General features: G+C 39.3%; 1 protein-coding gene across 1 annotated transcript in view; it reads right to left on the bottom strand.

Moving 5' to 3' along the window:
* Positions 1-8,249: 8,249 nt before the first annotated feature.
* LOC124156444 (nose resistant to fluoxetine protein 6-like) overlaps positions 8,250-24,442 on the bottom strand; it is a 69,528-nt gene continuing 53,335 nt past the window's right edge. The window contains exons 5-14 of the mRNA XM_046531000.1: positions 24,319-24,428; positions 23,965-24,158; positions 23,042-23,199; positions 15,395-15,563; positions 13,960-14,153; positions 13,130-13,277; positions 12,388-12,577; positions 10,888-11,030; positions 10,426-10,532; positions 8,250-10,333 (exon numbers count right to left, since the gene is read on the bottom strand). Coding sequence (XP_046386956.1) covers positions 10,330-10,333; positions 10,426-10,532; positions 10,888-11,030; positions 12,388-12,577; positions 13,130-13,277; positions 13,960-14,153; positions 15,395-15,563; positions 23,042-23,199; positions 23,965-24,158; positions 24,319-24,428 — 1,417 coding nt within the window. The 3' untranslated portion in view covers positions 8,250-10,329. The remainder of the gene's footprint in view (positions 10,334-10,425; positions 10,533-10,887; positions 11,031-12,387; positions 12,578-13,129; positions 13,278-13,959; positions 14,154-15,394; positions 15,564-23,041; positions 23,200-23,964; positions 24,159-24,318; positions 24,429-24,442) is intronic.

Raw genomic sequence — 24,442 nt, 5'->3', positions numbered from 1 at the left:
ACATTTAGTTAAATAACTTTACTCGTTTAAAAAATTCAGCATTGAATTACCTCAATGCGTTCCATCCACTAATCTTGATTTCAATGGGGCACTTGCTCCTGGAGTTTGAGTCCAGATTCGGTAGCTCAGTCACTTCCGTGCCCGTCCTCGTCGGCTCTTGCTGCCGTGAAGGCAAAGGATGCAGGTTGCTTCATGTGCCAACCTTCCAAATTTTCACCGACCCGGCCTCATCAGTTAATCGGGTCGCGTGAGAGTCCTCATATTACTGAAAACGATAGAATATTCGGGAGATATGAAAAAGGACTTGATGGAGCAGAATACCTGACTGAAATATTTTCCATATTATTCTTGTATTGAGATTTGGTAAAAACGAATAATGATATCCGCGGAAAACAAAAAAATGACTGTTCACCATTCAAAATTTTATAACGGCAGCAGTGTTTAATTAAGTTAATATGCGTTAAAGTGGATTAAAAAATATGTTACAGCCATACTATGTAACTTATAAAAATTAGACCCGAGAGGATGGAATCACCAAATTTGGATAGCTGGCGTGGTAAATCTACTCCTTTACCACTAGGCCATCTCTTTATAGCCGATTCATTACGAGCTTTGTCATGAAATGGGAATAAATCATTCTTCTAGTGTCACAAAATCAAACTGAATCTTAACACTCAGTGGCATTATTTGCTGTGACATTGCGGCGGATATTTTATGTATATGTTATGCTCGCTATCTCTGATTGAAAAGCTTCAGCGTTAATTGTAAGACAATACTTGTACTTCTACGGATTGGTCAACCTACGAGGGAAAGTAAATTGACGTTCTGGACGTGGATTTATTATCTAGCATGAGCTGCACAATTTATGTGGTATTAAACACTGCTTATATCCCGCATACATTTCCCTTTGAAGATGATGTTATAAAAATACTGCGGGAGGTGGAAATGTTGTTCAAATTTCCCTCTCACTGGTAAAATAGAAGATACCGACATTTTAAACTGCGGCGAAAGTGGCACCGCTCCATTTGTTGCAATACTTTTGAATTCGACTGTACATCGATTGCGACTAGTCTGAGCAATGTATTCCTGCGCGCTTCGTATCCCTTCGTTAGCGCTTCGTAGCGGACATTACCACCCAGACGGCACAGAACCCTCCGTATCTAATTCGTATGTACATAGTACCCATTGACTAAGGGGATACTGTGCCGCTCCGTCGCTTTTCGTCAATGGATACATACCATTCGCGGCCTGTCGACGAAGCGCGTACGCAGCATGTGAATGTCCGCTACTAAGCACGTACGATTGGATACATAGCGCGCAGGAACACGGCACTCAGGCTAATCTCAATCGATTAGGTCGAAATTAGTTATATCGTAACTCGCACGATCGAAAAATGTATCGAACGCAACACAATCGATAGCTACCGACCGTAGCGAGAACCTTGATACGAATGAATTGTAAGTTCTCAATAGGTAAATAACACCATATCATGAATTCTAATTACCATGAAAGACTCACGACCGACAAAGTTTTTGTCGGTTGTGAGTTTTTCATGGTAATTAGAATTCATGATATAGTATTATTTACCCATTGAGAACTTACAAAACTTACTCGGCCACTTAAATAACAAAATAAGACATCACATAGCCCACGAGCATTAAAATGCTTACCCTAAAGCCTGACGAAATAAGATTTTTAAATAAAAATTGCCGATGAAACAGAATTGCTGACACATCTGCTATTAGTATGATCGAATTCATCAAAATGCAAGCAAAAATTAACGTATAGTTCAGTCTCAGCTACTAAAACTTACCCATATCAGGCGCTAAAGTATTTGAAAAATTATTTGGTATGAGTAAAAGTCCCTAGGTCACTGCAGTAAATGTATCAACCTATTAAAAATATGAAAGTCCTGCCAAATCACCAGCATAAACACTTGTAAAATAAAACATGTTATCTCTTAGATCACACCTCCGATTTTATACTTACTTTGCATGAAGTCACCACCGCAAGAAATTTTAAAGAGGCAGGAAAGAAAAAACCCACAGAAATACAATACATATATTATGTATTTTCTATTGTCAACCACAATAATATTTCCAATTTTCTCTTCTATCCCACATCTAATTTAGCGAAACAATTACTCTTATTCTCTTTCGAATAGAAAATTATTTAAAAGAGGACTGGTCGATACATACAAACTATCGTCAATACTTTCTCCGATGAACGTCCACTATCACTGCACCAACTTGCACAAATCAAATCCACATCCACAAATATGTCACTTCTGCCACAATGTCTGTCTTCTTGGCGACAGGTAACAGTGAAGCAATGGTACCTTCCTCCAATCTGGGCACCTTCCATTCAGCAAGAATTTTCTCCTCGTCTTCTCGTCCAAGGCCACAGATTACTTTCTGATATCACAATGGTGCAATGTGAAGCTCACACACCTAAAATTAATAAATAATAAAATACCATGTAACTTATTAGGTCAAATCATTTCCAATTTTTGGTATTTCTGCATGAGAAATCAAATTACTAGGCTCGTAAATATAGTAAATATTTGTATGCCTGATATTTTTATTGTTTTAAACTATAGCATAAGATAATTTGAAATGATGAAAGCCGACGTGTAATACACCATAGGGCAAGCTAAGAAGCAATATTCGATCCTATAAACTTGGCAGCTTATTCCTAGTTTCTCCTTTAACCACACGTTTACCGAATGAATTAATACAAAAAAGACAACTAAAATGCAAGAATTTTCAAAAGAATTGCTGCTACAATATTTTGAATCACCATTTTTAGTACTGAATAGCCACTTCTGACTTAAAATTACATCCAAATAATTACAGCGAGAAAGAGTACATACCTCACAGTTTTTCGTAGGGGTGAAATGTTTTCTTCTTATCGCCCAAATGCACTTCTTCTTCAACTCAGGATCTTTTGGAGAGCTAAAAACTTGAACCATATGTCCCGGAGTTTCCATTACATCCCGACAATACACACACGAAAGGCATTTCTAACAAAAATATCTCACAAACACGTTTCTGAAGCCCAGTGAATGAAATTAAAGAATAAGGGAAACTTCACCATTACCAGACACTCTATTCTTCACTAACTTAACCACAAAAATCCCTGAAATGTAGTGAGACGTGACGTAAACGACGCGATCTCCAACGGCTTGTGAAGGCATGTGATCTTTCTAGGAGGATAGGGCACGATGGCACCAGATGGCACCACCCGCGAAAGAAAATAGTCCCAGACCGAATACAGTTTTATCGATGAGATACAATTTTATCGATGCATATGAATTTGCCAGTCCTCTTGCATCTTTTTTCGTCATTAAAGGAAATAAAGAAACAAAACCTTCTAAGTAACTTCCTAAGCGCGATTTTTGTATCTTGATTGTCCACCCTCGTATTTAGGTACGAAAACTTCCTGTGCCGTCTGGGCATGCTTCGTGCGCGCTTCGGAAGCGGAACACGTACAACACTACACAGCGAACTGTTCGACCGTTTCGCAAAGTACGGGATCCTAATTAAAGTTTCGAAGTGCGTCCTAGGAGCCCCGGAAGTAAAATTCCTCGGCCACACGGTGACAACGAACGGGGTCCCCCTTTCGACGACAAAGTCTCGGCAGTGTCGAATTGTTATAGCACCTAATACGGTTCAGGGGCTCCGGTGTTTTTTGAGCATGATGAACGTCTACAAGCGGTTGATTCCAAACTCAGCTGCCATCCAAGCCCTACATAACGCTCTGGGAAAGAACGCCAAAGGCAGTCACCCCGTCGAGTGGACACAGCAAATGCGAAGTGCTTTCGAAAGTTACAAGGGTTGCAAGGCCTCCTTTTCCCAAGCAACATTATCGTCGATTCCGGACCCATCCGCCTCTCTCGTGATAATAACCGATGCCTCCGAGGTGGCTATCGGAGCGGCGCTACAACAGCAGTGCACAACAGGCTGGCAACCGCTCGCATTTTTCACCCGGAAGCTATCCGCGGCTGAAAAAAATTACAGCGCCTCCAATCGGGAGGCGATGTCGGTGTACTGTGCATTCCGGCATTTACGACACATGATCGAGGGTAGGAAGTTTAATATACTAAAGATCGCAAGCCGCTCACGTATGCCTTGCAGCAAAAGACAGAAAAGTGCTCGCCGAGGCAAATCAGGTATTTGGACTACATATCACAGTTGACCACCGATATACGCCATGTGCCGGGGGAGGAAAATACAGTAGCCGATACATTGTCACGCGTGGAAGCTGTCGATGCCGCCGTGAGCAACGAAGATCTCGCATCCGCCCAGGAACCAGGAACTTAATGCCCTCCTGAGATCGAAACCCACCTCCCATACCCCCCGAAAAATCCTCTACCCCGAAGCTAATACAAACTTATTCTCTCATCGGCCTAACTAGTTACAGACCGTTTCGTGTGGCCACGCATACGAACGGAAAGTAGAAGGTGGGCGCGTGAATGTATCCCGTGCCAGAAATCGAAATTGCCGCGGCGCGTTTCGTCTCCTATAAAAGAGTTCAAAGCCCCGAGATCTCGCTTCGAACTCATCCACATCGACATCCTTGCCCCCCTTCCGCCCTCCCGTAACTACAGATATTGCCTCATTTGCATAGACCGCTTCACAAGCTGGCCCGAGGCAATTCCCTTAGCCTACATATCGGGAGAGACTGTCGCCAGAGAATTTTTTCGCGCGCTACGGAGGCCCAGGCAAGAAAACAACCGACCAGGGACGGCAGTTCGAAAGCCAATTATTCACTCAGTTCGCTACTATGTGCGGATTCACTCGCCTTCGGACGGAAGTGTATCACCCCTCGGTAAACGGCACGGTTGAACAGTTTCACCGCCAGTTAAAAGCCGCGATCCGTTGCCATGAGACGAGCGACTGGGTCGACGTCCTGCCCGGCATCCTCCCCGGCATCCGCGCTAGCTGGCAAGAAGATTACTCCTATACCTCAGCTGAAATGGTGTTCGGCGAACCCTTGAAAATCTCTGGTGAGTTTCTCTAATCTTAATTCACACGCACTCCCAATGACCCCACCGATTGCGTGGCACAGCTCCGAGCACACGTCTGGAAGCTAACAACAGTACCGGTCTCGCGGCACGGCGAACGGAAAAATTTCATGTTCCGGGATCTCGCCACCTCCTCGCACGTTTTCGTGCGAAACGACGGGTCAGGAAACTCACTCCAACCACCTTAAAATGACCCTTCAAAGTACTTCACTGCAAGGAGAAGAACTTCCTACTGCAGATCAGGTTCTGAGAACCGCCACCTGGACATCAACCGTTACCGCCACCTGCACAACGCCTGGCACCGCCGCCTATTCAACTTCCGGTACCGCCCCTGGCCCCTCACCCTGCCGCAGGAATCGACCAGCGATCAGGGAAAAGGACAGTGAGACTCGGGCATCGAGTCCACTCCCCACAGTATCTGGATGACTTCACACTGTAACCCAGCTATTTCTCTCCTTTTTTCTCTTTCTTTCAGTCTTCTTTCTTTTATACGCATGCCAAACTACTGCCAGGGAGGTGATGTAGCCGTGCAGAATGCATATGGCGCCAAACCAGTGTCAGCTGTTCCATTAGTTATACCAGCGGCCACCAAAGGATGCTTGGCCGCCTGGGTGATGAAAGAGAGTGCCAGTCCGGCTCTGGCCACTAACTGACCACTTTTGCAAATAGTGAATTATTATCGTGGATCATACAGCATAACTGCAGTGAAAAATAAATCTGTACATACGGACGATTCGTGCTTAACCACACGGACTACTATTTGTAGTGTACATCCTACATCCACAGTACCAGCAGAGTTGGAGAGTATTGCTACAGCTCAACAGACACTGGATCCAGACCGACTCTCTATCGAGAGCATCCACCTTTGCATTGAGGAGTTAAATATGAATAAAAAGGGAAAGGCACTAAGAAGTTTGGAGAAACTCCCAGTACTGCCTTTAGTAGTTACCACGGGCTAGGCAGGTTCAACTTAGCTACCAAGGACAATCAACCAGTTTGCCACAACTGCCAAAAGCCAGGGCATAAACAGAATGAGTGCTATCTCCCTGGCGGTGGTGCTCATCATTCAAAGATTTGCTGGTCGTGGCCAAGGTCAAGAATACCTAACTAGCTGTGGAATTCATGGAAGCCAAAAAGGTTTTTCTTGGCCAAGAATCAACATCCAGGAATCAGAGCCCAACAGGCAATGCTCATGTGTGTGTCAGTGCTGGTGCCAAGGATTAATGAAAGATTCTGAATCCTCGGCACTGGCGTATTCATTCGTGAGTGTATCAGTGTGTGAAATTTAAAAGTGAGTAAATATTAATGATAATGCTAATTCCAAAGAAGAGACAGCAAGGGCATCTAAGATGAATGGTGAGACATGGTGGTTGCTAGACTCTGGGGCTTCAAGACATTTGGTTATACCAGATATACTATTTAAGAATACAGGATATATGTATAGAAAAATAAATCCAAATTCAAATTGCTAAATCAGAAGTGTTTCTCATTGCTTCTGAGGTTGGTGATATTGAAACCAGTGATGAAGAGGATCCCGTTTAATTGGAGCAATCTAGAGAAAGGGAATGTAATGATGATGAGATGAGAGTCAGGAAGAGTACTAGGATTAAGTTCAACCCTTATCTCAATAAATATGTAACTCTGGCAGTGGTGGCTGACTTGGTTGATTTTATTACTGAAAAAGATATTTTGTCGGTTCCAGTGAAAGGATGAGGTATGAAATCTCTTGGAAATGCAGTTGTTGATCAGGATCCGTATGAATTGGCACTCAACGCCTTGAATTATACATATTTTGTTCCAATTGTATTGCAGGATATTTTGGCTCAGCCAGATGGTCTAATTGGATGGTAGCAGTGGTAGAGGAAATCAGTTCATTGCTTTAAATTGTACTTGAGAAGTTGCTTCATTGTCAGCTGGAAAGACTGCAATTAAGTCAAGATAGGTATTTGCTGTCAAGCCAGATTGTGAGGGTAATGTAGAAGCATTCAAAGCTAGGTTGGTAAATAAGAGCTGCACTTGCATAAAAAAGGGAATTGTACATAGTGATACATTTGCACTTGTTGCAAGGTTGTCTACTGTAAGAATATTATTATGTATTGCTCATTAAGAGAAAAAGACTGTAAATCGTTCAAATGTTAAGACTGCATTCCTGAATGGTTTTTTTCGTTTGAGGGAATCTATATGAACCCTCAGGAAGGTTTAAATATTGAAGAAGTTAAGGTGTATGAACTCAATCGTGTACTCTATGGTATGAAAAAAGCTCCTTTTGAGTGGAGCAAGAGATTTTATTCATTTGTCATAGAAACTTTTACAATGTAAGAGTGATAATTGTCGCTATATTCATGAGCGTACCCAGAATCAAAACTGGGGGGGGGGGGGCAAAACTATCTGTGGTTGTTCAAGTTGTAACTTTTTTGTACAGAAAAGGTTAATAAAACCATAATTTTAAGGTAATTATGGTAGCAATTTATTAGTTTTTTATAATTATCTGCTTGAAAAAATAATTATTTTTATTTTATTTTCATGTCTTATACTAATATCCTTTTTCTTCCAAAGGAAATTTTGTTCATAACTTTTGTGTTGAACTAAATTTATTTTTGCTTCTGAGGGGTCAGTTGCCCCCCTCTGTCCCCTGCAGGGTACGCCCTTGTCTCTTGTATTCTAAGAGGTAATATACTAGTAGTCTTTCTGTAACTGTATGTTGATGATATTTTCTTGGTTAGATGCCATACTGGAACATTTGATAATATCAAATCAAAATTGATGAATGAGTTTGAAATGAGAGATCTCGAAAGGATTAGTTACTTTTTGGAATTAAAATTAAGAGTCATATGGAAGGACTGGTATTGGGTCAAGAAGTGTGTTTCAAAGGACTCCTAAAAAGGTATAATATGGATCATTGTCGTCTTGTTAAAACTCTCATGGATCTAAAACCCAATGTGAACAGATGTATTCTAGATATTGTGCTGAATTGGCTTGAATATATAGTGATTTTTGATCCAAGTGAGATTCATAGAGCAGGCGATGAAGAATCTTAAGCAGATGAATTATGTAAGTGCACGAAGATTAGCTGATAGGAGAATTGAGTGGAAAGATGTATCAAGCCATTCTTAGAATGGATGATTGTTGATGGTGATTATGAGCAATTTACAAACTAGTTTCAATGAACAATGATCACTTCAATAGCCAACAAACTATACAGGATAAAAATAACAAAACAGGGTTTAAAGTTACAAAAGATTTTGATTTATTGCTCACTGACACAATAGTTATCACAAACAACTGTTTCATTAATACAACAAGTCCTTTACCCAAAGGACCTATGTAATATGTTACAAATGAAGGCATCATTTTTACCTCCTGTTTATAAAAATTGGAGGTTAGAGATTGTTTATTAATGTTGGTTCCATGTTCAATTTTTATGATAGGTCTTTGTCTCTGCTTCATCAGTTGCTATTACAGCTTAAGCCCTTTTTAAAGGCCGTTTTACACAGTACACGGAATTGCGCAATCTGACGTACGTGCAAAGGTGCAATCAAAATTGCGTCGTGTAAAGCGGTGATTTGCTAGACACATGCAAGAATGTGTGGATACGAGAGGGCAAAACAGCCCCTGTTCTAATTTCATTCATGCATTCGCGCAATTCCACGCCATTTTAGAAATAAATGCAGCTCTAACCCGCTTAATTCCGTGCCCCGTGTAAAACGGCCTTAAGATTATGTGAAATGGCAAAATTCTGGAATGAATCGCAGGGTATTATGTAGATGTTCCTTATCCACTCACCAAATGCCCAATAAATGATTAATTATAACCAATATTGCCAATTCTTATTACTTTAAGGCATGAAATCAGCCATTGATTGAAAACTCAGGTCATGGTCACTCTGATTGAGAGAAGCCTCCGCAAATATGATCATAACGACATCACGGTCTCCAAAGATTCATTCCCTTCTTTTTGATCCCATTAAATCAGCATAGGAGTCAATAATTAGATCAAAATTGTAAAAAATGTTGTACTATAACAACTTTTTATAAGAAGCATTTACTATTTACTTTAAGTACGAAAAGGGAATGGATCATCTGGGGAAAAGGAAACATGGAAATGGACCACAACGATATGCAATCCACAGCCGTGTAACAACCATAAAGTACCATCATGGTACAGGTTAACACAGCAAAACTGAGGCATTTACTTCAATCAAAAAAATTATGCGATTTTTAATAATCTCAGAGAGACAAAGAGGATATTGTTTGAAGCAAATTCCAAATAATACATCTGACTATCTCTCGAAGAGCATATAATTAATCCTCTCAGTAAAAAAATTAGTTCATAAATAAGTTATAGACAGAGACTGCAGAGATGGAGAGAGAGCAAGCTAACTGTTGGTAATGAATTATCCCACCAACAACAACATCAGAAATACATCCAAGTTGATACTGGAAAATCGTCTTACTTTCTTAACCATCAGTAAGTACTGCTTTATACTCAATTTACCAGAATTTGCTATGACACTTTGGTAATGTCATTAAGAGAAGATATTGCATCAACATGTAGCATTTACACAAGGAAAATGTGAAAAAAAATTCACTGCATCCATCACTAAACACTCAATTACAATCAAATTGCTAAAGCCACAAGCGACTTTTATATGCAAGCATAAATAATGTGCATGCATGCTAAAGGAATAGTCTAATACATGGCCTGTATATTACAAGAACACAACAAGATGGCAAGAGCAGATTTACTAAAATTCATGATAGTATCGATAGCATTGTGAAAAGAATGTAGGCAAGATATTTTAGCATCAATACCCTCACTGTGTAGGAATGGAGATTAGATGGCAAATAGATGGATGTAAAGAGCCCACTGGCACTGTTGATACTCCCAAACACAGCTCTTGGCACAATGAGATAAAAGTGATAACTATCACTACATCACAGAGAGACCCTCCACAGCAGACAGCGCAAACAATGAGCAACAGTACAGCATATACACACACTATAAGCTCACTTTCAATAAACGATTTTATTTTCACTCAGATACTTAGTGTACCCTTGTTCATAATAACATTTTGATTTTCTTCTTGAGCAAAAATTGCAGGGTAACATGATTGACTTGTCTCTTTTTCATTCATTCACATCCAAGGCAACTTATGTGCCCAAACACACACACAATCATCGTGATTCAACTTGAATCATAAATATATCACATAACACTCCCTAACTTTCCTTTCACTAGAACGAAATATCTTCATAGAGCATTGCCCATTCGACACTAATTTTGTCATTGTGCCTACAGAATGATCACCTGAAATATTCAAAAGACATTATGAATGAGGCTTAATTAATAATCATGAGACAAAAGAATAAACTGCATCTATTTTCTTGTATGTGCCATACCTTTTGCCAGCCAATGTAGCTAAATCTCTGAAAGGGCACTCAATCATCATGTATAAGAAGAGTGAAGCACCGTAGGTCATTATTAAGTTCACTAGCCACAATCCAACCTATGAAATAAGGGAGACATATGAATTTCATCTACAGAATTTTATTCTAAAAGCCCTGAAATTGTCATCTAATATTAGCCTGGTTAGGGTTGTACGAAAAATTACTGCCATAGCTGGTAGCCAACACAGGCCAAGAGGGGAAACTCATTTGGAGAATGAACAACATTAGTATGAGATTTTAATAAAAGCCTCAAAGTGGAATTCCACTCTAGATATAATTAATGCATATTTTCATGATGATAAGTTTCATAAGGCCAATGAGATAACCTATTGAATCAATAAAAGATTACACCTAAATCCTGATTTCTTGGAATGAGAGGGCAGTAATGTGAATGAAAAAGGAGAGAACACTTACCATATCATATATGCTTACATATGTAGGATTTCTTCTCATGCCAATTAATACCAGTTGAAAGACAAAATGGACTAAATAAGCACTGTATGTTAACTTTCCAAGAACAATAAATATTTTGTGAGAAAATATATCACCAAGCAAGCCTGCAGAGAAAAATGAGGATTTTAGTAGGCTTATACAATTTTAACATAGAGTAGGTGCCTACTTGTCATCAAAATTACACTTGCAGAAACAAATTGTGAGGCTAGGATTCATTACAGAGGCAAGATGAGTTTCAAACACTTCAATATTAAATATACATAACAGAGATGTTTTCCTCCTTTAATGGTAATAGAGTGAATTTTAATCAGTTGCACCTTCATTAAGTGAAGGGATGCAAAATAAACGTCCTCTCAAAGGAGAATGTGAACACCATGCCCCACCATATAAGCTTGTTTAATGAAAAAAATTTATTTCACACATACTGCATTTTTATCCCAGGGAATATAAATCATCTTTTAAGAGTAGCAGTTCATGCAAGTACTCTAAAGATGAATTACAAGAATAAATTGCACTTCTATATCACCTAACCCTTTTTCTCTCCACGATGATACCCACAAAACTTTCCCTTTGATTTTTCTCTTCAGTTTCATCAATGTATTAACAAACTACATACTGCCAAATCTCTACATACAAAATGGATAGAATTTAATATGAATACCGTTGAAAACATGAGCTTTTCCAAGAGACTGATATCAGTGTAATAGAGTTTAAAAAAACCCTCTCAGTTAGGCTCCACCAAAGTACATACTATTTACTCATAGGCAGATTAAGACGGAACGCTTAGTAGCTTACCCCAGATGCTTAAAAATTAGAAAAAAATTTTATTTGGTTATCATTAAGCTTGTTTTTTGTATTATAGAGCACTAATCATTCAATTTCATATTAATGACTCTCACGTTAAAATGAAGAAAATATTTCATACAGTAATTGTTGTATCTTGTTTTTGATCTCAAGCAGGAGAAGATTGTTTGCCAGTCAGACCCTTGTGCCCCTCTCCAGAAAAAATCCTACATCCACTCCTGTATTTTCCAATACATATTTTTGCAAGAAGTTGAATAATTTCTATTGAATAACCCAAGGAATGGCAGGGAGCTTTCCAAAACCTGAGATTCAAGAAGCAAAACTTCTTATTTTAGAGCTTCCCTTCAACCAACCCTTTTCCGTTCCCCATCACTTTGAAATGCAATTCTTCTCGGCTTTAAACAGGGGTTATTGTGGCATTTAAAACACAATTTTTTGGAGATATTTAGAACAAACAACATTGGAATAATCATTTACATTGAAAAATGTATTGCATACTTCATAAGAGTTGCTGAATCGTATCATCAAAGCATACCTGGATTAAAGGGTTTCAGATGGTGATTGCCATCTCAAATAAATAACATGAAATCAAATTTTGATCTATCAGATAAGGATTTCTTAGGACAGGGAAGAAGTGACCATACAGAAAATACATACCAAGGTATCCAGATGACATGCTAATTATTAATAAGGCAATGCCAACACCCCATATGAAGCGATTCAACCCTGCATACAAAGCAGCTTCGACTGGATAATATGGTCGATCTGGTGTATAAAACAAACCAGCATAGTATATGGGACCAATTACAAGAGCCAAACCTGCCAAGAACATTGTGATGTGGGCAACCTAAAGATGGTAAATGAAAACATTATTTCAACTAATATCTCATTCATTCTTATGTGCATGCGCCACATTATAAAAATACACCAACTTAAATTCGTCAGAAAATATTCAACACAAAAGAAAAATGTTTCTAATGACTCAATATGTCATGTAATAATATCATTCTATTATGATAAAACAAAGACCACAAATGAGTGAAGTAATGCTCAGACAAAAACACATTTTAAAAAACAATACTCCTTCACTAAAGTTGCAAAATAATTATTGAAATTCATAGATGACCTAGTTGCCGTTGAAGGTCAATAAGCCATGGAAAAATATTTAAATTATTTAACTAAGGGGCAACATCTACATTTTGGCATTTGTTAATTTACAATAACAGCTTTTTTCATGAACCACTTCGCAATATAACTGCTGTATAAAGTTTTGGTTATGACATTTTAAATGAGTAAGATATTTTCATGTAAACATTTAAGCCTTCTGTCATTATATACAGGTTATGATGAGAATGGTGGCTTTTACAAAACCATAAAAAGGACATATCACAGTTCCAACCTTAGGTATTTTTTTCTCCTTCACTTGCACCCAGTAATGGAAGAATCCAGCAATCAACCCTGCCATGTATGGACCAGCCCTTGAGTGAGATGGGTAGTATACATCGTATAATAGCTTGTTGCTCAAAGAAAAATTCTCAAAGAAAGAGCTGAAAACAATAAGAATAGATTATTGCTCATGATGAAAACAAGTCATGGATCAATCAGATCAATTCTAGATCAATTCTTAAAAATACAAGTACATAATAAGGGATAGCTTTGGTGGTGGATACTTATGAATAATTTCATTAAACATTGATTTTTCTTCCATTTTTCTTTAATTAGAGCAATTAAATGTGAATCCAGTAGCAGTAACCAGAAATGTTTATAAGCTAAGAGCAAAGCCAATTTTCTTTTCCAATTATTCTTGATATATTCCAAGTTTTGAAAGCTTATTTTTTTCACAAGAAATTAAAAAAACTATAGTGATAAGATGAAACGTACATCTTGGTACGTATAAATTTTTGGGAACAGAGATCAACAAGGATGCATTTGATTTTAGATCACAAGAAGGGAAGTTACTCATATTGCACATTGACCCATGGATAGTGAATAAATCGTAGGCAACAGTGATTAGCTCCCAAACATGGCTATGAGTTGTATGGCCCCAAATCAAATTTATCGATGTTGCTCACATACTATTATTTTATATGCCACAAATTTTTGAAACAGACAATTTGATGAGCAAGAGGACAGAATCACAACAAGAATTCTAAGTGATATAAGTCACATCTATATCAAAATATGCATTGGATTTTGTTATTCATGGATTGCTTTTCCATTTTTTCTTACTCTAGGTAAAAGATGACAGTAGCATCAAGGCGATACACATATGTGATGATGGCAGGAATTGCCACAGAGACAACAGTCGCAGTCATCATCAAGAAAAATCCAATGCGAGGACGGGAGTGAAGAAGCTGCAGCAGTGGAATGGCCAGGATGAAGAAGTGGGTGTCACACGGGAGGTACCACGACTGCAAGACACACTGTTTGGGACAACAGATGGAAAGGTAATTATTCATCAGCAGCAAATACAAAACCAACACGTTTAACAGAATCATCACTACTTATTGCATGGGATAATGTCATGAGAAAATGACATAAGACGACATTCCAACCCATTCAATTTATATTCTATTCAAAAAAGATACACCAATATGAATTACATTATAGCAATAAACTTTGCTCTTTCAGTAAGCTGCCATACATCTAATATTCTTCAAGGTAGCTAATTTCTGCATTCGTTCTGGAGGCAAATTTCTAGTTCCCAGGAAATTTCTATTTTGGAAAAATTAAGCTTTTTGATTTTATTGAGTTGACATTAATAGAGTATATACATAGTTTCTCAGCTTTCCTAGTTTTACTTTTAGCCTTAACTACAGCATATACCCTACCACTCAGAGAGCATAATGAGGACTAAAGTGTAGTTAGCAAAAGCATAGGAATATACTCCATAATCAGAGATAGGAGTACATATAAAATTTGGGGTACCTTGAGGCAGGGGTGCAGCTAGGAATTAAGGCTAGGGGGAGTTTCAGGAGCAGCTAATACTGGGAGGCTTGGGGGATTGCATACCCACTAGGGTAAACGGGAGGTGCGGAGGCCCTCTGCCAGAAAAAAAATTAAGATAAACGGTTCAAAATGGTGATTTTTACGGCCTTCTGAGGTATATTATATTAATCCTATTAAGTAAAATAGATTTAACTTAAAAATTTCTATGAGCTCTGGGGGGGGGGGGGAGGGGTTTATCCTCCAAAAACCCCCCTCGCTGCGCCAGTGCCTAGAGGAACTTACAAGAAGTGAGTGTTTAAACAATGCAACATTAGATCTGAATAAAGAGCTTCAGATCTTCCAAAGGATATATTTTTTACTGTGTAATATTTCATTTATTTCACTAGTCTGATATGGTTTTATACTGCAAGGCCTCTACCAGGAGGTTGTTTTGGCACAATATTTATAGATGACATATGAGTTCACTTTGCTAAAATATCCATAGTCTCAGCAGAAAGCTTTTTACATTGGTTTGGAAGTAGAATTTTTACCATAATCTAAGGATATGCCCCTGCTCCGACATGAAGATACAAGTTACAATGTTGGAAGCTCAGCAACATTGGCCAGTAATTCTCAACAACTTTTCTGTATTTCCAAACCTATGTGCAAAAACATGAAAGGAATGTTGTGTAGCATGCAAAGAGAGCTTTCAAATTTACACTAGATATATTCTTACCATTTTGTCTGGGTTCACATAGTTATTGACATACAGGACATTGGTCCACCAATTTTCCTGGCAGTTATCTCTTTCCCTGTTCATAGTGGAATTCCAAAATGGACCAGAGCCCATCTTGTTCAGCAGAGATGCGTAGAACAAGACGATAAAGAGTACAGTGGGAGTCAACCTATGAACAAGAGAAGAAACATGCTATAATAGAAAACTAAATATATAAAAAAATATCACTTGAAAAAAGAGCAAATACAGTGTAAGTATAATACACATAACAGAAATAGCAGCCATCTAATTTATTTACTCCTATTAGTCACAATGCTTCAACCAAACGGATACAACTACCGGGGGTGTAAGTAATTTCCAATGATAAAACACAACATTTGAGTCGATGCATTATCATTCTGAACTCAGAACAAAGTGGCACACAGGAAAGGCAAACTAAATGAAAAGGCCCAACAAGATCATCGAGGTTCATTCACTGTCACATTTTGGAAGCAAAAATATTTTAACATGGATTTATATTTTATATTTAATAATATTTCTTGGAGTTTTAGGTCATGGATTTATATTTTAAAAGGGATTCAAATGTTGAAATGAGGCCTGCTATCAGATTGTGAAAGATAATTTCACCTTGCGGGTGGCAGCTAAAGTATTTTTCAAAGATGTCGGTCGATATGAAATCCCATCAATTTCCAAAATTGCTCATTAAAAACTGAATTTTCTGAGAAAATTCGCCATCAAATTATTGCTGAGACTTCAATAATCGTTTGTTTACCAAGCCATTTCTAATAACAAAAGAATTGATTTATCCAGTAAACAAGGCAATTTGGTCAAAATAAGCTCGATTATTTTTACACGAAAAGCTTGAGGTTTCTTCCCAATAGAATCCCAATGTATTAGTCAAATCCGTGCTGATATTTTGGTGCTTGATATCTTCGCAGAAATTGATGCTAAATCGAAAAATGGGAATTAGGGATAATTTATTCCAGTCATTCTTTTAACCCAAACTGCAATTTTCCAATATTTGGAAGCCAATGCCATGGATGAAATTCACCACCACTGGTCAACAATCCTAGGATTGGTTTGACGCAGCTCTCCACTCAGTTATTAAATGAAAAAGTTAGATGAAATTAAACCTAGATTTTCTTTTAATAGTCCATGAGATGAGATTTCATCAAAATAGTAGCATCGTTTGCACTAGGTTTCATCAATGACGACAGCAAATCGCACTCATCAAAATGATCACGTTTTTCGGGTGAGCTTAAACGATCAGGGAAGACATTTTCCACAGTGGGAGCTTGGGTAACATGCGGGTTGCTTATGCCGATATTTTGTTGTCAATTCGCACGCATTGGGAAATCACAAATTTCATTAAATCACCAATTTATTTCGCTTGCATGACGCTGAAAATTAAAGTCATCGCTGGTAATTCGCAGGAATGAATAAATACATTAAAATTGAGTGCCAAATAATAGGATGCCCCTGGATTTGAAACTATGCCATAGCATCACCATAATTGTCACTATTTTTGAAACCGACTTTTACTGATATTCTCAGTAGAGCAGGGGCGCAGCTAGGAATTAAGGCTGGGGGGGTTTAGGTGCAACTAATACCGGTGCGTGTGGGGGTATAGTATACCCACCAGGATAAGCGGTAGGTGCGGGATTAATAAATTGCGGGATTTTAAAGATATATGGGTCAAAATAGTGAGTTTTACGGCTTTCTGAGGGATATTTTATTCACTCTTACACTACTCTAATAGTAATATCAATCCAATTAAGTAAAATGGATTAAACTTCTAAAAATTCTCTGAGAGCTCTGGGGGGGGGGGGTTTATCCCCCAAACCCCCCCCCCCCTCGCTGCGCCGCTGCAGTAGACAGTTGCAAAGCTGGGAACTTGGGTTCTTATAAAAAAACGATATTTCAGCGTAGGATGCCCCCTGGGAAAGTGGTCTCCTCTGCAGATGTATCTCAGGTGGTACCGAAATGGGAAAAAAATTTGGGGGACTGAAGACGCCCCATGATTACGTGCCTATCCACCGACTAAAATATGATATCATCAAATGATGATTAGCTTGCCTTTACCGAAAAAAGGTACATTATCCTGATTGTAAGGCATTCTAAAACCAAAAAAATAAATACACAAGGACGTAATGAATTGATATCACAGAAAGCATCTAGAATATTCGATTCGTACGCTTTCAACCAGTCGCGTGTCGCGCTTTCCATTACTTTTTTTCGCAGACAATGTGGGTTCATCAGAATCTAGTCGGGAGTCAATGGCATAGCCAGGAATTTCTTTCGAGGGGGGTCCAAAACCAGGGGGAAAATTTTTGAGAAACAGGGTACTAGGTAAGTAGAGGGTTTTAAACAAATTTTAACACTTTTCTTCGTCGGAAAAACTTCGTTTGTTAAAGAAATATCTTGTAAATTCATGATTTTTCAATCTTTTTTGTTTTCTTTTACGTAGGAAAATAATTTTGTTTTTATATTTCGAAGGGGGGTCCGGACCCCCCGGATCTCCCCCCTGGCTACGCCACTGTCGGGAGTCGAACGGAAACATAAATGAATCGTGACGATGCTAAAATGGTCCGCGAGCGAACTTTTTCATATTTCCACTCATTACCGGGACAAGTATTCGCCACACTGACCTTGGGAGGAAATATACACTTCATTTCCAACAGCCCCAACAGAAAAGACTCGACGCACTTCGTTAAATAAGAGACACTCGCTGTGGCTTAAACGTGGTGGCCTCGAAACAGGATGCGACTCAAAGTGTCCTTCCTTCATTATAAGGACTGCGGGAATTGCTTCGCCGTAAGGAGCCGAAATGAAATCGGTCGGCACAAGAAATATTCTCGACGGGTTCGAATCCTGGTCAAGGCGAATGATTTTGTTTCTCTGAGGATTTTTCGCTTTGGATCGTAATTAAACACATTAGATGCATGATTAGAAAATAACGAGAACAATATTTTTAAATTTCTCGCGAGTTTGCAGAGTCCGATAGTCAATTTTTTTACTATGTTCGCATACGTGCCCCTGAAGCATGATATCATTTTCAGCTGTATTCATTGTTCACTTTGCCTGGGGAAGCCACTAAGACTGGAGGTGTTTTTTATGAGCTCGGCATTGCTTTTTCGTGAATGTTTTCGTGAATGCAATGTTTTGTTTCCCATAGCCTTCATATTCGCCAGACGTGGCTTCCTGTGACTTTATCTTGTTTCCAAAAAGGAAGATAGCCTAAAAGGGCCGTCGTTTTACAAGCATTGATGACATTAAATGAAATCGCTAAAGGCTAACCCAAAAATCGAGTTTGAGAAGGGTTTCGAGAATTGGAAGAAGGGCTGGAAAAAGATCATAATATCTAATGGGAACTCTTTTGAAGGCGACAAAATTAATGTAGGCTAATAAATTAATATTTCTTTCAATAAACTAAAATTCCCGCTATTTTACGAACACACCTCGTACTATTGAGGGACATTACAGCGACGCAAGCGAATTGTTTCGGTTTTCATGGGGGTAGAAGTAAAATAAAAAAGGTATCAATTCTCAGATTTCCGTGCTAGTGCAAAACTTAAGATTGCCGAGCAAGAGCGTCTGTGGTGAGTACCACCACACTTCACAAATACTCTTGTACGTAGAGGAACAACAGGGCGCTGGTGGCAGAATTTCACGAGAGAGTACTGAGAAAAAGTAACTGGGCTCAATTATAGTTACTTTGTAAAAAAACCAATAAATTACGAGGAAAGACAATAGATTTTAAAAGTAATCAGTATAATTACAGTTACTACTACAATTATTTACGTGAAATTAGTGATCACTCTGACTATGAAATTCTATCATCGGATTTAAACAATATTCATCTGTGGAGCCAAGAGTGGGGACTCGAACTTAATCTGAGCAAATGCATGTCGATACATTTTTTGCAGAGTTCGTCCAACTATAACCATGTTTATGATGTGGATGGTATTAGCATAAAGGCAACAGACGAAGTGAAGTACCTGGGAGTTACGATACCCTCGAACCTATCGTGTAAATCAAGTAAGATATATTTGCGGCATAGCCCTGAAGAAATTAAGATTCATCAAGCGTATTGTGGGAAAATTTTCGGATGAGAAAGTAAAAGAAAGGTGTTATTTTACAGTCGTCCGATCTCACCTTGAGTATGCATCGAGTGTATGGAATCCGGTGTAGAAAGGCTTAATCCAAGGTTGGACTTAATCCGCGAACTGAACAAAATACAAAGGAAGGCTGCGCGGTTCGACAAAAACCGCAACGGGCGTACAGACAGCGTTACCCAGGCTGGGAGCCGCTGGAGACTTGGAGACTGCGCGCTAGGTTTAGATTGCTTGAACAATTGAGAATGATTATCTTTAAGAGCGACACGGAGAACAAAATATTAGAGCCGCAATATATATCCAGGTCCGACAGAAGCGATAAATTAAGAGAGATATTTTTCCGAACGGATAGATATGGGACTTCGTTTTTCCCCGAACCATTAAGGACTGTAATAACTCTCGTCCAAATTTCCTTAGAGCACTTCCTTTTTATGTAAGAGCGGCTGGTGTCCTAACACCCCCTACCACACGCCTTTATGGCGGCTTGCGGGGTATTATGTAGATGTATTTCGAGTAAGATTATCCACTCTTGAAACCACCTGGCAACAGCTGAATAATTGGGTGAATAAATACGGGAGTTAAAATGTGGAATGCTTAAGTCATAGAAATTGCTAAAGTTGCAATTTCACATGCGGTACATACAATTACTACTGCTGTAGCAACACAAGGGGTAAGGTATTTTTTACCATCATAATTAGTCCACAACATAAGAGTGACTGAAACTTATCAAGCAAATTATGGTACTCAGGGACTCGAATAATTTGTAGGTCCACCTAAATCAGTGAAATCAGTAAAGCAACAGTCGATTACGAGCAAGTAACGACTGCAACGAAAGTAACGATTCGTCTTTTTCACAGTAAGGAGTAAATTACAAGTTAACCTTTTACTTCGTAAAAAGTAATCGTTGTAAGTACAAATTACTTCTCAAGTAATCGCCACAAGCAATTCGATTACTTTTCCTCGATTACTTACCAACACTGGTTAATTGAAGCATACCGGGACTAGCCACGGTGAGCTGAGCTGAGCATCATATGCTCAGCAGTCCATACCACCTTGTCCGGTATAGTCCTTGTTCGCGCCATAGGGAGTCTTACGCTTTAATCGCCTCTCGCTTGCTTTGTTGTTTGTTGGGCGCCCGTGTGGGCGAGAGTACAATTGTTTAAAGATATTGTTTTCGTGGCTGTTGGCCGTGAACGTTGGAGTTGAGAATGTGTCGTCGTGTTGGAAGGGTCACGAGCCGACGCTGCCTCGTCGGAAGCCACCGACGGGAGCCCCACACTCAGGTGAGTGGTGATTTGGATAGTGTGGGACTACCGGCGCATATACGAAATACAGCCCACTATTTATACTATCGTATAGCTCGCACAGTCTTCAAATTTCCACGGTGAAGAATGACGCCTCGGTAACTTAAATGGTTAATGGAGCTCGACCGGAAATCGGGAGATTTGGGTTCGAATTCCGGTCAAGGCGAACGATTTTTTTTTCAGTGGATTTTTCGAACACTGGTTATTTGAAACGAGTGAGTCCACAATAGGATGCTGAAACGTTGGATTTTCGAATGGGTCGTATCACTACCACTCGATCGGCCCCATTCGATCGTTTTTCGTGACACAGCACTCCAATCACTCTTAAGCCATTATCTTTCGAGTAGGCCGAAAGAAAAATGTTACCTATGAGAACTAATGGGGTAACGTTTTTTCATATTTTCGGTACAAGCACCCCAGTAGCCATCCAATATTGGCCAATGTTGGCTATTCATTGGCACCATATTTCGGCTATTCGTTCGCAATGAGATGAGAACCAATGAATAACCGGTATCTGATTTCTAGGGGGTCAAGCTCTCCCACTATCGTCCTAGGGGCGAGGGAATGCTCCATCTGTGATTCTGGGTATTTATTATGGTATATAGACAAATGAAAACATAAGTTTGTCTGGATTCAAATAAGTGGGCCTTGAATCCGTAATAGGGAGAACTATCATAAAAATGTGTGCCCTGACGCATAAAATATTAGGGAAATCTACGATTAACCAGTATAGATATAATGGGGTATCCGATATTGAGTTTCATGGGATGACCAATGTTGCCAGATGCAGTTGTCCCTAACAAGTTTCATGGGATAGCCAATATATTGAGCAATTATGGGCTTTCATCGCCAGTCAACATTTTCATCTAGGTCGAACATTGGTTCAATGTAGTAAGCAACTGGGTTAAACGTTGATAAGGGTCTTTTCGGTTCATTTATATTAGACGCTCTGAAATTTTCATGTTGATAGCGTCACAAGTTTTACACAAGCAAAACGTCAACTTCATAGATCGATTGTGCGGGAGTGATGCGTGGCGACCCGGCGCTCACCTCAAAAGATCATTTTCATCAAAACCTTCGTGGACAAATAGAATATTGCGTAGTTACTAAAACGGAGGTTTTGATGTAACACCTAGGAGATAATGACAGGAAAAATGTTCTCCATAGTTAAATTACTGATTTTTAAATGAAGTACCGTCACCTACAGTTTCTTCTACAGGCAAAGACAGCATTACAGTTAGTTTCCTGCTTCCACTCCAATCTATCAACGACCATTTAGGTAGTAACAATTTCCAGTTCAAATTGATTCATTAAAATAGTGAGGATAGTCAGATAAGTCAGTCGCTGAAAATATTTGTTAAGGTATTCAGCCATAGCCATTTATTTCATTCTGATCCGACACCAGGATTGATCGAAAGGCTAAAATATTTAACGTTTAAAATGAAAATTGTCTCGTAGCCATCAGTCATTAATAAAGCTCACTTAGCGACTGTCGAACAACGTGTTTTCAGCCATCTAGCCAAACATTAGAAACTACATTACAGATAATTTTTTCAAAACTTTTCTCAACAACCTCTAAGTGAGTACCGCACACAAAGGATCCAATTTTTCTGCCAAGTAAAACCAGTATCATACGATAATGTTTTTCCGTCCCTCGGAGTGGTAGCTCCAGCGACAGGTTTTGAGAGATCAAAAGAGTGATCGGTCTACCCATCATTATCTGATTCACACGGTCATTCCCACCACCTTTTTCACTTTCCGTATTTATAATTGTCTTTCAATTATACGTTAAGCGCGGCGTGACAATCGCTGTAAGCGTCCTTGCGTTACGATTGGCTGAAAACCGGTACCAGCGGCAGTTGCAGCGACAAAAAAGGGAAGTACCCACCGATTGATGGGAAAAGGCATAGGATTCCCATTCCTGGAGTCATCACGGAAAATGATAGCGTGAAACGGTCATTTTTCATGACTCGCTGGAGCTATCGATCGGGAAGGACGGGGAAAATTATCGTGTGATTCCAGTTTAATACAATGAACATAATTGAAAGAAATTCTCTGCGAAAAGCATTTGAATCGATAAAATTCGAACTTGGATCTCCCAATTCCTCCTCGAAATCAGCTCACAACAGTTGGCATAAATGATAGCGCATCTGTCTCATAATCGAGAGATCTTGTTTCAAATCCCGAACAAGTCCAACGTTACCAGAGAGCAACTTAAACATACTAACCTAACGTAGCGGAAGAATATCAGCTTCAAAGCGCTGACGGGCCGCTTGTCGAGTTCCAACAGCAGGAAGTATGCAAGCAGGAACGCACCCGAAGTGAAGAACGTGTCCACGACCAGATCGCCATGAAGAAGCCACAATGCAGAGGGATTTCTGTTGCCCTGTGGATTCACAGACGGAAATCATCACGTGACAGAGTAAATTCAAAGGATGAGCATTGATAAATGGGGAAAGGATAGAGCAAGTTACACGGTATAGGATGGATACTGAAGAAAGACTGGAGGAGAGAGACAGAGATAAAAACAAGAATAGCTATGGGAAAGGAAGCTTTCATTAAGAAGGTGTTATGTAGCAGTATCTATCTAGAGCTGCGGAAGAGACTGGTGAAATGGAATGTGTGAAATTTTGCGTTGCATGGATGCGAAACATGAGCGTTGGGAAGAGGAGATAGGGTGAGGATCAGCGTTCGTGAGATGTGGATGTGGAGAAGGTTAGAGAGAGTAAAGTGGGTAGATGAAGTGAGGAAAGAGGAGGTGTTGGAAAGATTTGGGAGGAAAGAACATTAATGAAAACTAAACAAAAGAGCAACGGGATTGAATCGGGCATATCTTAAGAGGGGAGTGGATTTAAAATACAGCAGTCGAGGGAACAATGGATGAAGATGACGTACGAGGTGAGGATAAAGGGAAGGTACAAGGAAACCAAGGAGGCACTGGACAGGAGTAGGTGGAGACAACTTTGGTGCTTGGGACGTGTCAATTAAATGCAGAAAACCAGTTACTGATGATGGATGAAAAAATAATCCAATTATGACATGGATGAGTAGACCAAAAATAGCCAGAAAAAATCATAAAAGGAAATGAACCTTGACACATGTAAATGACCACCCCAAATATGAAGCCACCCTGAATTCACACTAAACTCACCCTCTCAATCATCTCGGCGTTCATGATGGGCCCCTGGATGACGTTCAAGACGCAGTGGCCTAAGATGATGTAAGCCATGGAGATGACGCGCAGGCCAAACAACATGTTTAGCCCTCCAGCATTTCCCTTTTTCTGGGGAAGATTAACGAAAATTTTTCGTAGGGAAAAGCAGGTGAATATTTTCAGGAGGAGACCTATCAAGAAGAACAGGGACGATTTCAATTGTTTCCGTCCACTTCAAAGCGCTAAACAATAGTTTTAATCACGTAACTACCACAGCAATAACTCATTTAAATTTATAAACAATATTACTCAGATAAAACACATTGCAATTATTCTGGTCGATTTTCTTACCACAATTGCTGGCATACTTCCCGTCATCTATCATTTCATTGGCGTGCTGCTGTTTGATATCCCATATGGTGCTCGTTATGTTTAGAAGCAATAAGAACGCCGCTAGGAAACTAGAAAAAAAAGG

This window comes from Ischnura elegans, chromosome 3 (genome assembly GCF_921293095.1).
Source record: "Ischnura elegans chromosome 3, ioIscEleg1.1, whole genome shotgun sequence".
Taxonomy (NCBI): domain Eukaryota; kingdom Metazoa; phylum Arthropoda; class Insecta; order Odonata; family Coenagrionidae; genus Ischnura; species Ischnura elegans.
Note: the sequence above shows the minus strand (reverse complement) of the source record. Positions and strands in the feature narration are given on the sequence as shown.